Source organism: Pantherophis guttatus, chromosome 1, assembly GCF_059756535.1.
Source record: "Pantherophis guttatus breed Tessera chromosome 1, ASM5975653v1, whole genome shotgun sequence".
Taxonomy (NCBI): domain Eukaryota; kingdom Metazoa; phylum Chordata; class Lepidosauria; order Squamata; family Colubridae; genus Pantherophis; species Pantherophis guttatus.
Window position 1 is genome coordinate 325,211,150 of NC_142063.1, and position 15,609 is coordinate 325,226,758.

At 41.3% G+C, this 15,609-nt stretch overlaps 1 protein-coding gene across 1 annotated transcript; it reads left to right on the forward strand.

Annotated features, from left to right (window-relative positions):
* The first annotated feature begins 1,743 nt into the window (after nt 1-1,743).
* Nucleotides 1,744-3,716, forward strand: DNAJC30 (DnaJ heat shock protein family (Hsp40) member C30). Its single transcript, XM_034421042.3, has one exon. The coding sequence runs from the start codon at nt 2,380-2,382 to the stop codon at nt 3,115-3,117; it is 738 nt and encodes a 245-aa protein (XP_034276933.1). The 5' UTR covers nt 1,744-2,379; the 3' UTR covers nt 3,118-3,716.
* The last annotated feature ends 11,893 nt before the right edge of the window (nt 3,717-15,609 follow it).

A 15,609-nucleotide genomic window follows, 5' to 3' on the forward strand; every position in this document is an offset into this window, starting at 1 on the left:
TTCCCATAGGGCCATGTAGGGGTTATGTAGGAGTCATCGCTGACTCTATAGGCAAAGTACAAATCCTAGGTGTTTGACTGAACTACATTTGAGTGCTTTCTCTAAAATCAATAAATGTAAAATAAGCTACATAATTACATAATTTTGAAAGTGTAATAATGCATATGTCATTTTGACATCACTGTAGCTTGTTACAGGTGCCTATATTAATCTCGTTAGTTTACATTCAACCAGAGATGGACAAATGACCCTACAAGTAGAAATTATTTTTTTCTTCATTCCTCCACAACTTTGGAGTAAAAGGTCAAGTATTTATCAGAGAAGAGAAATCTAGTTTTATCATCTAACCATGACTGTGTTGGAAGAAATGTCCATCTGGATTTAGTTCCAAGTGGGAAGAAAGGCACTGGAAACATGGAGACTTGCTTGGAAGGATGGTTTAATGGTGGATAGGACCACATGGTTTGAAGTCCTGGATAACTGACCACATGGAGTGGAGAGTGAGATATATTTATACCCTCTCTTGGGCTTTGAACTTGCTTCCTGTTCCTGTGAAAGAAATGTATTATGATTGGTTGTCAGACTCCCATAGGGCCATGCAGGGGTAACTTTGTCGGTTGTCTTGAGTCCTAGGCTTGATTGAATCTTGCTGGGTGATGTAATGAAGGGGCTTTGGGCAATTCCTATTATGGTTGAGGGCTAATCCTACCTTTGTTGGATCTTGGATGAGGGTATTTGCTTATGGATAGACCTAGCCATCTCTTTATCTCTTAAGTGCTGACATCTGCTCTGGGCTATTGAGGAGGGTGGGGGCTATTAAGAGTGAGTATGCTTCCTGCCTAAAAAAAACATGTTTTCCCATTTCTCATCCAAGGAAATATAATATTCTGCCTTTTTAATATTTCCTAGAATATTTCATTTTTCTAGGAGAAGGGTGGGTGCTAACTTCCTACAACTGAAAAGAACCAAGACTCCCTTACTTTGTTTTCAGACTCAGGATCTGCTCCCTGAATAGTATGTTAAGTCTTGCAAAGTAATGCAAAATATAATGTAATTACTGCCCACCTCAACTGCCACAACACTGCTATAATTCAAGGTTTAAGCTGCTGTATTATAAAACGAGACAAGAGATTGTGTTCACACATTATGACATGCTTTATAATTGGGCTTGTTTCATTCCGATTTAGATAATCCATGAATGCAGCAACTGTAATTTGCAAACTACGGCATAAAGCATAGCATTTCAAATCAGTCCAATCACCTATGGGTTTTTCAACACTATAGTTAAGAACACAGGCTATCACCACATGGGAGTCCAGCGAGGTTATGTACGTGCAAAATAATTATACTGAATTATTGGATACTGAATAACCAGCTAACCCAGTTAGCTAAACCACAAAAAGTTAAAACCAATTGCGTTTATACCATATTGTCCGAATGCAACTGTTAGGGTTAACGATCGTGGTTAATACGGTTATGTTAATATAGCAACTATATTATATAGATGGGGTCCTATATCATATATTATATAATATAGGACCCCATCAAGCAATCTTTATTAAGAAGCTTAATAACAGGACGGTGCTAGGCGGCACTAAATTCTTCTCGCGTCCCATTGAGCTGCTGCCAATAAAAGTCGCAAACTACGCAGCTTCTGCTACTCTTCGATTCAGACTCTTTGGATTCCGAACCCACCCTATAAGGCATTCCCATTGGTGGATAGGTGGGATGACGTAGAAACAGCGTTCATCAGACAGATCAACGCTGCGTATGACGTACTTTTTCCTTCCCCCCCCCCGTATCGGCCTTTGTCCCACCTACCAGCTCTTGAATTGGCCAAGCTCCCCGTCTGTCTGCAGAACACGCTCTCCTTCCCCCTCCCTCCTCCCCGCTCTTACCGGAAACGAAACCACATTGAGACCGCTTCGCTCATGCGCCGTGGTCATTCCACGCGTTGAGACGCACCGTCTCTCTTTAGCGCTGCCTTTATCCCTGCTTTCTTGCTAGTGGCTGCGTGCCACGTCCATCAAGAGCTGACCAATAGCTGACTACGCTTCGCCTTTTGGCCGGCCAGGAAGAATTTTCCAATGGGCTTCCCTTTCGGGACTACCGGTTGATTTTGCTTAAGGCGGTCGGGTAACTCAAGATGGCAGAGGTCGTGCTGCCTTATCCCTGCTTTCTTGCTAGTGGCTGCGTGCCACGTCCATCAAGAGCTGACCAATAGCTGATTACGCTTCGCCTTTTGGCCGGCCAGGAAGAATTTTCCAATGGGCTTCCCTTTCGGGACTACCGGTTGATTTTGCTTAAGGCGGTCGGGTAACTCAAGATGGCAGAGGTCGCGGGCGAGTGAGTCGCCGTCGTTTTTTAAAGACGCCGCCTATGGCCCTGGCAAGATTGCAGCGCCAGTCAAGGGCCTCTTCTGTCCTCGCCTCAGATCTCCTCTGGTCGTCCTATGGAGCCGGTCTTAGGCCCAGAGCAGCGCTGCCTACCCTTGTCTTTCCCGTCGCCTTCCGTGGGCGATCAGGTGGTCCTGGCCAGGGTAATAACGGCCAGGAAAGGGAAGGAAGAGGAAACGTTTGGCGCCGTGCTGGCCCGAAGGACCTGTACGAATTGCTGGGAGTGCAGAGCAGCGCTACTCAGGCCCAAATTAAATCCGCTTACTACAGGCAGTCCTTTCTCTATCACCCGGATCGCAATGCGGGCAGCGTGGAGGCGGCCGATCGCTTCATCCACATCACTCAGGCCTATCAGGTGTTGGGCAGCCTCAGCCTGCGCAAGAAGTACGACCGTGGCCTCCTCACCGAGAACGACATTTCCAACGCCAAGAAGCCCTCTGGCAAAAGTAAAGCAGCAGCAGCAGCTACTGCTCAGAAAATATCCAAAAGCAAGTCTCCTTACACCTCTGCCCCCCCTTCAGGCAAGCCCATCTTCAACTTCGATGAGTTTTACCGAGCCCATTATGGCGAGCAGTTGGAACGGGAGCGCCTGATGAGGCTGAAGCAGCAAGAATTGCAGAGGCAGAAAGAGAACATGGAGGAGGACAAAAACAGATTCTTCGAAAGTTTTCTCCTCGTGTTGTTTCTATCCAGCGTCATCATCCTACTCAGATACCAGTGAGGAGAAGAGAGAAGAAAGTTGTGCTAACCTCGCATGCTGACCCGGCGAAAACAGAAAAACAGTGGCGAGACATTTGTGAACTTTCTGCTGCAGGGCACTCGGCAGCTTTTGGGGTACATGAGCAGTCTCTTGGGGAACCTTCATCTAGCGCCCAGAGGACTTTACAGTTTTAGAAGGATTTGAAACAAGGCATAGTTTTATGTAGTTAATTGTCCATGCTTAACACCCTCGGGAGAAGGAATATAGCTGCTTGCTCCATGCAAAATATTATCACCAGATGCCACTTCTATAGCATGAAATTCTTCCTCTTACTTTGAGTCAAGAGTAGAAGGATTTGAGGTGGTTTTTTCTTTCTTTTCACAGGGGTTGAAATGTTGCTGGTTTTGCACGGGCATGTTTATACTATTGTTGAGACTTGTCCTGGATTTGGGCCCAAGGCTGCTGCAGAATGTAAAAATACAGAAAGAAATTTGAATCTTAATAGCAAATGTTTCGTTTTTGTTAAGCATTCAAATAGACGGACAGTTTCTGGACAGTTTGACTTCTGGTACTGAGAGCCAATCATGTCTTTATCCTAAATATAATTTAATTGGATAAACTGTTTGACCACTGTGGGCTTTTTGCAGATTGTATTGTATAGTTGTACTGTGGTTTCCTTATGTCTACAAAATGTTCAAGCCACACACAAACATATATTTATACACACACACTTTGTTTTAAAACTTCAAAAGCGCAAAGATTGATGATGCATACATTATTGAGCTATCTTTAACTCTGACATCTTTTACATTAACATTTTATTTATTTATTTATTTAATATCAGATTTATATACCGCCCTTCTCCCTAAGGACTCAAGGCGGTGTACAGCCAAATAAAAACATAAACTACAAACATTAAAATACTATTAAAAAGATATATATAAATTTGGCCCCGTAATTAAAAACAATAACAAACCAATTAAAAACATTTAAGAGTTAAGCCAGCCTGGCTTGCTGAAAAAAGAAGGTTTTAAGGGCACGGCGGAAGGCACCGAAGTCTAACATTGATGTAGAATAGTGCCAAAATGTGCTTTTTAATTGAAGATTGTGTTCTCTGCAGTAATTTTTCCAGGGCTCCCCCCCCTTAAAACTGCATTTACACGGTATTGTTTAAACTATTTTATTTATCATGTTTCTTCACTGACCCACCCAAACAATTGTGTAATTGAATTATCCAATTTTCACACTGTGTATTAAATCATTAAATCAAACAATGGGATTGCATAATCGAATCCCAGAAACCAGAACATAAACACAAGCCAAATTTAGTATATTGTACAAATACATCTAGTTCTTTGTAAACACGTCTTCTCTTGTAGCCTTAGTCCTTCATAGGTGTAAACCCCATCTTTCTTTTTTCCTTCCTGTATGATTTTCATCCTGAGTCTCCTAAACTGTCTGCTCTGCTGTCTGCTTCTAGTCTGGATGACAGTGAAAAAGCGCCTGCCCTTTTTCAGTTTTTAGCCAATAACCCCTCCCCTATAGCAATTCTCCTTTGTTTTCAAAAACTGGAATGTTGTTCCTAAACAGTACTATAGAGGGAGTCCTAGTACTGTACTGATCTACAACTGCTAGTGAAATCATTTAGATTCATAAGCTAGAGTGCTTTGTTCTTGAACTAGCTGAATTTAAGAAGAATGAATCCCCATATATGGGTAGTGAGAGGAAATAAGTTCCTTGTGATTGATGACTGTCATAAAAGCAGCCATCAATCTCAAACTAGAAAAAAAGAGTCCGATTCTCTTGGATATGAAGAACCACCAGACTAGGAGTGATATATATATATCCTCTGTGTTCTTTGTAATTAGCTTAATTTATTTGAACTGCCTTTAGATTGTTGCTCTGCAGGTAATTTCCATTAAATGTCAGTTTTGGAGACATTTCAGATTGTTGTTCCTTTTCATACCTAGGATGTTTTAAGGATCACTTTCAAATAAAGTTCCTTGGAAGATACAGAAGCCAGTTTAGACGTTGTAATAACTGATGTAATAGTGGAGGAAAAAAAAGCACTCTGAAGCAGTATTGCACAAGAGCATATGATAAATCATAAATCAGCGAATAGCATTTTGACTTGTCATATAACCAGCCTTTCACATTTGGGGCACTTTTCTAAAGTGTACACACTTCATAACTGAACACCAATCCCTGTGTTAAATGAAGCATGGCCACAGAGAGTATAAGATGCCCATAATGAAAGCTTCCTAGCTTTTTTAGTGTCATTCTCCGCCGCCACCCCCCCCCCCCCCGCTGAAATAATAATACTATTTCATGTGAGACCTGCTGTAAGATTTCCTGCAGTATGACAGTACACTGAAATATACCTGCTAGGATCTCCTAGGCATTCTGTGCAACATTTCAAGGAATTCTACACACACACACCCCTCCCTACCAATCTTGCATTGTGTGGCTTAGGTTCAGGTGGAACTGCATGGTGGTCGCTAGGGCTTTCTGGAGAAGCTTGCAGAATCTCTGTTGCCTTGCCTTCACAAGCGTATCTGGATGCTGCTGTTGCCAAGGCAACGGGTGGCCCATCAGCAAGTTGGAGAGCCTGGCTGGCCCTCTCCACCAATAGCAGAGCCTGACTGGCATCCCAGAGACAGCGGCTGCTGCCTGTAACCAAGGGCTACCCATTGGCAAATGGGAAGCAGATCTTTCTTTCTCTTGCTCAACCTAAGCAGATAGAGGGCTAAGATGACTCCCCTCCCCTTCTCTCCATCAGCAGTTTCTGAGCAGCCAGTACACGAGCAAAATAACCTGTCCCTTGAGATTTCTGTGAGGATGGGGATCCAGCCAACTTTACCAGCTACAATTTGAACAAGCTGTGCTTGATTTCTAATGTGGGAGAGCCCAGGAACTCAAAGCAAGGCTGAACTTTGGTTCTATTCTTCATTTGAATGGACTTGTGGGAACAGCCTGAATTAAAGGACTGAAGTTTACGTCTGGTGTGCTAGCGAGGCTTTCACAATAGAGATGTTGTGATCTGTGAGATACCCTGGTGTTATTTTGAACCTAGAGGTATGTGTTGGTGCAAGCCATTCTTACCATGACGTCACATGCCAAGAATGAACAATACACCTGTCATATACCTAGAGTAGTCCATGAACCACCCTTGACATCTCAAGTTCTTTCAAATCTGCTCCTTATGAAATTGACTCTGAAACATGTATTCTATGTGGTTTGAAACACCCTCATTGCTTGAATTCAGATGTGTGACATTTCTGTCAAATGGCCAAAAGAAGACAACTACCCCAACGCCAAATGAGTAAATTTGTTAAGACCTAATTATGAAACCTTAGAATTTGGCTTTGGAGTTTGATCAGGTCGTGGGGAGGGGCATCTTATACATCAATTGTCTCTAGCCCTGGCAACTTTCAGTTGTGTTGACTGGCAACCAATTTGTTTGGTATCACTGGCATAAGTTCTTCTAATTGTGGGAGAAATATAGTTTGCTGCCATTACCCTCAAAATGACAACCTCAACTATGCTGAGTTGTTATGTTCTTTCTTATAAATTATTTTTATTGGTAGTGTAGTATCATAGACATAGGAGTGGAGGTATTAACTATTGTGTCTCATTTTCTCAGAGAACTGATTGTTTACAAACAAAATTTAATAATGCTGCATTAATAATTTACTAAATTTGTTACAGCCAGCCACTCCATTAAACTCTGGGCGGTTTACAAAATCCAAAGAACAATAAAAACAAGCACATAAATAGATGATCTAGACTAAAACCACCAGAACAATAAATACAATACTAATTTGTGGCTCCACCCACGCATCAATGAACACAAACCCCTTGATGGGAAGAGAGACAGGTCTTAAGGGTTTTCTGGAATGCCAGGGAAGTGGGCACCTTTCTTATCACTGGGGGTTGCTATTCTAGAGTGGGGGCAGTGACAGAGAAGGCACACTTTCTTGGCCCCAGAAGTTTAGTAGTTTAATAGTAGATACGTAGAGTGCACCTGCTCTGAATACCAGGTGGTCAGAAACAATTGCAGTACAGCATAACCTTGGATAACCAGGCCATATATCATGTACAAATAATAAGGATGTCCAAACTACTATAATTTAAGAATGATAATTTCTGCCTAAAGTGAGAATTCTACATTGATTTCCTCTGTTATCTTTTTTTTCTTGGCTAGCTATGGTATTCTCAGCAGTCTTCTCCAACTCCAAAATTTAAAAGCTTAAACATGTTTTCTATTATGTTGCTTTGAAGTCCAACCTTCATATTCGTAGGGAAGGAAGGAAAGCCACTGGCTGAATTACTCTGATCTTTACAGACAGAGAGAGATCATAGAATCTCAATATTTTTCCCCCATTGCCTTCACTGCTATCCTAACAGGTGCTAGTTTTTGACTTTCTTTTGTGTTGATAGATGATCCTAAGAGCTTCAGTTCGATGTCTTCATTGTCAGTTTGAAAGCTGTTTGCTCTACCTGTTGTCATTATTTTGATCTTTCTTATATTTAAAACTTAGCCCCATTTCTTTTGGCTGCTCCTGGACTTTCATTACTTGAGTTTGCAGATCCTTTGCATTTTCTGCTATCAGAGTAGTGCTATCAGCATAGCACAGATAATTGATGTTTGTTCCTACTGTTTTAAAATCACATCTTCTTCCAATCCAGCCTCCCTCAATATATATTCAGCACAGAGATGGAATAAATAAGGAGAGAGTATGCAGCCTAGTCTCATTCCTTTGCTGACCTGGAGCAAGTCTATTTCATAATGTTCCATCTAGACCAGGGGTCCCCAACTTCTGGGCCATGGACTGGCACTGGTTCACGGCATGCCAGAAACTGGGCCATGCAAACAAGTGAAGCCCCATCTGTGAGATGCAGGCAGCAGATGAAACCATGCCTCCTCCGGTTCGCGGAAAAATCTCACTACACGGAACCAGTCCCTGGTGCCCAAAAGGTTGAGGGCCGCTGATCTAGACCATGGTTTCCTGTCCTTTGTACAGGTTTCACAGTATTGTGGTTCGCCAGCAGCCTGCAGAGCTGGCAGCGGAGTTGGACAGTGATGAGGCTGAGGAAGAACATGGGCCAGTCCTGGAGGCTGGGGAAGGCCCGGATGAGGGCTCTGTGTCAGAGGCAGAGATGGGGCCAGGGCCATCGGGGAGTGATGTGCGGACTCCGGAGCCTCCAGAGGCTGACAGTAGAGAGGCAGAGGAACAGGAGGAGCCTGTTCCTAGTGCACGTATGAGAAGAGCTGCCAGAAGGTAAGAGCAGCTAAAGCAAAGAGGACGACTTGGGAGTAGGGCCAAGAGATGATTGGCCCCTCCCATAAGGTTTAAAAGACCAGCAACGGCTCTTGGGCTCTTTGTTGGAAAACAACGTTGATAGTCTTGCTGCACTTATCTCTTGTCGGCGTCTTCTGCTTTTGAACTTTTGCCAAGAGAAGCCTTTGGCAGTTTGGCTAATTATACCAAGGTTGGTGATTAGACTGAAGAATTTGTGTTATGAAGAGTTTGTTTTAATTTAGTTTGGACTATGCTGAGAATGAGTTAATTCTCAGCTGTTCTAATAAAGTCTGATTGTTTTGGAACTTTTTGCGTCGATTACTACCTACTTGGGCCCGGGTCACAACTGTTGAACCAATGAGATGTTCTAGATTCCCCAAAACATCCCAGAGTTTGACATAGTTGACACAACTGAGGGCTGTTTTATAACCAATTAAACACACATTGATTTCTTGTTAGTATTGTTTGGCTTTCCCAATTATTCGGCATGCATCAGCAATAATGTTTCTTGTTCTTAGTCTTTTCTAAAACCAGACTGAACACGTAAATATCCCCCTTTCCATGTAGAGCTCTGAATTGGATTAATTTAGCATTATTTTGCTAGCATGTGACATTAAGGATGTCATACAATACTCTGCACACTCATATAATACTTTTCAGACTCCTTTCTTTGGTGTTGGTATGTAAACTGACTGTTTCCAATCTGTTAGCCATACTTGTTCTCCGGATTTGCTGGCATAATTTAGTTACAGCTTTTACTGACTCTTCCACTGTTTGCCACATTTTTGTAGATATTCCACCAATTACTGTAGATGTCTGATTTGATAATGACTGGAGTGCTGATCTAACTTCATTTTTTAAATATTGGAGATTCTTGTAAATAGATATATTTACAATTACGATTACGATTAAATATTTTCTAAGATGACTTAGATATCGACACCTCTATTGAACAGAACTTAAGCACCTTCTATCTTTCTTTGCTCTTCTTTGAGTCAATTATTGCCTGTTCTTTGAGGCTGATTTGAGATTGGAACTTCCTTCTGAGTTTGGAGATCTTTTGGAAGACTTTCCTTGTTCTATTCTACCTGCTTCCATCTTTATCTCTTTAGAGATATTGGTCTAATACTGCTCCTGTTTTTTTCTCAGAGCTTTCCAAAATTCTTTGTTAATTTCATTCTTGAAATCTTTGCCTTCCTGACTTTAGTTTTGCTTGTCTTCTTCACAATTTCCACCATTTGTTCTCTCTTGTTTGCTCCCTATTTCATAGTCTCTTCTCATAATCATCCATAACAACTTCTTTGAATTCATTTCACAGTTCCTCTGGTTCCCCGTGAGTAAGGTTCAGCACAGTGAAGTGATTCCTGATCATTTCCTTAGCAAAGTTGAGTATATACAGGTAGTCCTCGACGTACGACCACAATTGAGCCCAAAATTTATGTTGCTAAATGAGACATTTGTTAAGTGAATTTTGCCCCAGTTAATGACTTTTCTTGCCACATTTGTTACGTGAATCCCTGCAGTTGTTAAGTTAATAACACAGTTGTTAAGTGAATCTGGCTTCCCCATTGACTTTGCTTTTTAGAAGGTCTCAAAAGGTGATCACATGACTCTGGGACACTGCAACCGTCATAAATATGAGTCAGTAGTCAAGCGTCTGAATTTTGATCATGTGACCATGGGGATGCTGCAACAGTCATAAGTGTGAAAAATGGTTATGTCACTTTTTTCAGTGCCGTTGTAACTTTGGTCACTAAGCTAACTGTTGTAAGTCGAGGACTACCTATACTCAAGACGATACTGTGGAAAGTGGTTGAGAGTGTTCTTCCCCTTTGCTTGGCTTGAAGAATTAAAAAATAATTGGATTGGCAAAAACTGGTAAATTGTACTCCTACTTCATTTTGCTTTCCTAGGCCATACAGTATGCTTTCCTCCTTACTATTTCCAACTTTGGCATTCCAGAGTCCTACTGGAAGCTCTACATCGTACATATTCTGTCTATTAAAAATTGAACTTGACCATACAATTCATCAACCTACTTTTGGTCTGCATCAATTGTTGGAATATATACCAAGAGCATGGAAAACCCTTGAATATAGTGTTTCATCTAATTTATTTATTTATTTATTGGTTCGATTTATATGCCGTCCTTCTCCGGAGACTCCGGGCGGCTTACAATGCATTAAGCAATAGCCTTCATACTTTTGTATATTTATTTATTTATTTAATTTGATTTGTATGCCACCTTATCTCCATAGGACTCAGGGCGGCTCACAACAGCAGTGTTCTTTTTTATACAAAGTCAGCTTATTGCCCCCACAATCCAGGTCCTCATTTTACCTACCTCGAAAGGATGGAAGGCTGAGTCAACCTTGAGCCTGGTGAGATTTAAACTTGCAGTAATTGCAGGCAGCTGGTGTTACTTAACAGTGCTTTAGTCTGCTGCGCCACCAAGGCTCTTAATTCATATTATTTGGTCACTGACTGCATTTTATCCAAGTACTGTCGTTGCTGTTATTTTTCCCGACTGTGAAATCAACGTTGTTTCTTCTGTCATTTTTATGTCAGTGTTCAATCCACTCTATTTTAATTTGTTGCTGGCTAGCAAGTTACTGTTTACTCAAGTCATTTAATCTTTTCCTGTATTGAACTTTCCATTTTCCCTTTGTAATTCTGTCTTTGCAGGTTTGGATTTTCCCTTTCTGCATGGCAACTCAGCAAGTAAGAGATCTGGAAGGCTTTAATCTAGCTGTATCATAAACACCATTAGTACTCCAAAAGACTCTCAACTCTTCCTTTCCTTCTTTCCTTCCTTCCCTCCCTCCCTGCCATTTTAAAGGTTACCCTATTCTAAACAATTTTGGGAAGCTTACATATTAAAAGTCATGAACAACAACAAAAGAAAAAAGTGCATGTCCTGAATGACACAGTATAACACCCCCAAAACCAACGGGCTCACCAATCATCTTAACCCCAGACCTAAAAGCAAAGCCAGGTTTTCAGGAAAGGAATTTTCAGGAAGTTTGAAGGAATTGCTATTTAAAAGCCTGACTAGATGGCTCAGTGGCTAAGACACTGAGCTTGTCGATCAGGAAGGTCAGCAGTTCGGCGGTTCGAATCCCTAGTACAAGTCTCCTGCATGAGCAGGGGGTTGGGCTAGATGACCTCCAAGATCCCTTCCAACTCTTGTTACTGTTAGACTAAACCAGGTTGTGAATTTGTTTCAAAGCTATTTTAATGAAAAACCCCATGGTACATGAATCTACCAATAGTAAAAGTGGGAAGCTCAGAGTCCTTTTGGATTAGAGTGGTTTGTAAGCCTCAGTAAATGAATAAATAATAAATAAAGCCTTCTCTTTCTACTAGCAAACAAAGCGAGACACAGCCTGGAACATAATCTTGAATTTGGGATGGATCTCCCTTCAAGAGTCTTCCCTAAAATTACTTGGACTCTAAGAAATAAGGTCTCTGTAGCTTCTGCCTTTATCTGTGCTTTCTTATTATTGCTGTTGGTTTGTGGTTATATCCAGTGCTTGTTAATTAAATGCACATTTTATGTTTTATTAGTAGTAATATTCAAAATACTTCCCCCCCCCCGCTTTCAAACATGTCGCTGTTTATCCGACTTGTAACACCTTGCCAATATTTTGTCTGGTGCTTCCCCTAAACAGCATGGCTGGCCGTGCCAAGGGAACTCTCTGCCAGCTGCTCCCATTCTATGCGCATGAGCCTTTGGCAATGCAGATTTCTGTGAGATTGAACATTCCCTGTCCATTTATCCTGGAGGGCTCCAGGCTGCTGGCCCAAGTCCTTCCAACTGATCCCAGCCTGTGTGGAATTAATACTGAGCTTAAAAATGCAAGCATCAGCTCCCTTGTGTGTTGGCTCCTGGCCACCACGGAAAAGCCACTGGACTGGAGTGGAGTGTTCAAGGACTGGAGCTGGGCCAGCAAGACCCACTTTCAAGTACCCACAACCATGAGTGACTCTGGCCAGACGCACATTCTGAGTCACAACTCACGGGACTGTTCTGAGGACAATATAAAAGGAATCTGTTGTTTAGGCTCTCCAAGGAAAGAGAAATATAACCCCCACAATGGCTGGGAATTTGCTTAGGAAACTAGTTGCTTCAAGGCAAATGTTCTCAGACTACTGCTTTGATGGATATCATATTTCTTAGCTTCTAATTATTTTTTTCAACACTACTATCCTTTCCTGATTCTAGAAGATCATCTTCCCCAACCTCCCCTTTCTTCAAACCTCCTGGTACAGTTGGCTACAGAAAATAATAAATCCTTAATCAGATTCAGTGAAGATCTAGAACAGGGGTGTCAAACTCGCGTCGTCATGGCGGCATTGCGTGACGTTTCGGGATTTTCCTCCCCTCTTCGCTAAACCAGGCAGGGGCAGGGGCAGAGGCCGCAAGTTTGACACCCCTGATCTAGAAGATGCATTCTCAAAACATAGTAAGCTTAGTCCTACCATTTCTTTTAGTTTCTCATAGACTTTCACGAATAGGTTGTCCTTGACTTACAACCATTCATTTAGTGACCAAAGTTACACGGCACTGAAAAATATGAGCTATGACCAATTTGCACATTTATGACCATTGCATTATCAGAATTTGAGCGTTTGGCAACCTGCATGTATTTATGATGGTTGCAAATGGCCTGGGGTCAGGTGATCACCATTGGCAATTGCAGTTTCCCAGCTGGCTTCCCACAAGCAAAGTCAATGGGGAAAATTGGCTTTGCTTAAGAAAGTTGGCTTTGCGTTATGTAAGTACTGCAGTGATTCATTTAATGACCATAGCAAAGAAGGTCATAAAATGGGTGCAACTCACTTAACAACTGCCTTATTTAGCAATGGAAATTCTGCTCTCCATTGTGGTTGTTGAGTCAAGGGCTGCCTGTATACTTTCTGCTTTAATATCTTGTAGTGTTTCATATTTTTTTAGATCTGATCTATCATCTATGCTTTTCAATTGACTGTGTCCCATCCTCTTTATGCTGGCCTACCGCTCTAATAAAAACTTGATTTGATTTACTAAGCTTAGTGACAGTAATATGGGTTAGACTTGGGGAATGGTGTCTCAATTGTAAATCCAATCCGGTTGGTTTGTTTATACTTAGATATTAGGTGAACACAGATGACATCTTCACTAACCAGTTATGTTGCCCACATAGTATCTGAAAGGTTTGTGAACGTTTTAATGCCATGCCACAATCGACATGGCAGACAGGATGCAAAAAAAAAAAACCTGAGCAATACAAGTGATTTTTATAAGCATCAGAGATATTAAATAGTATTGCAACCAAACAGTATAAACGCCAGAGCAGCCCAGTTTTCCAATTCTAGGCATGTCTTATTTTGTAGCAACTATCAAATGGCTTCAGACGGAAAATAATAAATGGATGCCCATAGAACAGGCAAGGGGAGCAAGTGACATCATGTAGGCCATTATGTCATCCAACAAATCATGTGAATAATGTAATTTGCCTTTAATTCATATCGTGTGGCCAATGGCATCATTACTGGATTCAGACCTTGTGCTAAGTCCGTACTCTGGAACATTTGCTTTTGTTTTAGTGCAGTGTTTCTCAACCTCCATAACTTTTAAGATATGTGGACCAAAACTCCCATAATTCCCCATCCATAGAACTTTAAGATTGAGAAACACTAGTTTAGTGTATTGTGTGAACTCTATTCGAACACAGGGTCCTCTCCATGTTTTAGGTCAAGCAGGATCTATTCATTCAGTCATTGGATGCTTGATTAGAATGCAAGACCCATCTACTTCCCCTGTTCACCACCAAGACTCTTCAATGCACTTTTTATTCCTTCTGATAAAACTGTGTCTCCCTGGATTTTAATCCCAGGGTCTTTTTCCTCCTTTGTTTTCTCAGATCCTTAAGCACACTTTTTTCTAGAAAAAGACAAGAAAATTATGCCTTGAAACCTAACACAGTTGAGTTGAGAGATTCATTAGTGTTTCTTACTCGTGTCCATTGGGCTCAATAGTGGCATTCTGTACAAAAATGCTTTCCATAGTGTGTGTGTATCTATGACTCAGGAACTGAAGTCAATTCTACTTTTATCTTACCTCTCTGGCATAGAATTCAGTGGTCCTAATTCATCTACACAACGACCCTGCAAGATATCTTAGACTAAGAAAGACATTGGGATGCTCATCCACTGAATTCTGCTTGAAAGAGAATTCCAGCTGGATCTCCAAGATTAAATTCTGTTTGCAGTCAGTTTAAAACAACAGATACCAAGGTGATAAACATACTATTCTTTATACTGTTCTCTCTTATTAGAATTATTTATTCATTTCAGGGCTGTGGGGAAGTACAGCACTTTTTTTTTACTTTTGTACTTGTCAATTGCAGGGGTCTAAGGCTATAAATAATATTGTTGTATTAATAGTAGCAATTAATAAGAATAAGCATGTCACTGTAATTATTTTTTCCTAATTGTTTTGCTCACATTTTTCTCAAGAAGCTTTAAAGCAATCTTCTAGGAATAAGTCAATTATCACTGGCTCCTTATTATACATGGCAGGTGCCAATTGGTAACTTATCTAGACCGATCTATTGACATTGTAAGTTGTTTTATTTAGAACATGGATATGGTATCTACTCTTTTTAACAGATCTGGCATGAAATTGAGCTCTTGCACAAATCCATTCATTAGTGTCCAAGTCATAATGCATATTTACTTCCATTCAGGACCCTGGAGAAGCAGCCAAATTCAATGTGCTTCGGGGCACAAACAATACTTTTTATTCAATCAGAATCCATTCCCACCTTCCCTCCTACTTTCCCCCTTCAGCTGACCTGGTGCTTAGGCCAAATCTTAATTTGCAGCAATAGCTAGAAGATTGTGCTGCCTCCCAGCACAATTCTGTTGTGTCTTAATCCCTTGGAATGAAACCTCTCTGGTAGCCTCCTGCCTGGCACCTGTGGAACTCTCAGCTGGATTTTTATCCGATCAGCAGAGGACACTGCTACAGCTTTTAAGTGGGCCATTTTTTTCTCTGGAGGCTATGCTCAAATAGATACTCTCCCCAGTATTTCTCAACTTAGGCAAATTTAAGACGTGTGGACTTCAACTCCCAAAATTCCCCAGTGAGAATTACTACTGGGGTCTCCTGGGAGTTGAAGTCACACATTGTAAACATGCCAAGATTAAGAGACACAGATTTAAG

Excerpts from the sequence above, each read along its gene's own strand:
- DNAJC30 (XM_034421042.3), top strand. The coding sequence starts at position 2,380 with ATGGCCCTGGCAAGATTGCAGCGCCAGTCAAGGGCCTCTTCTGTCCTC.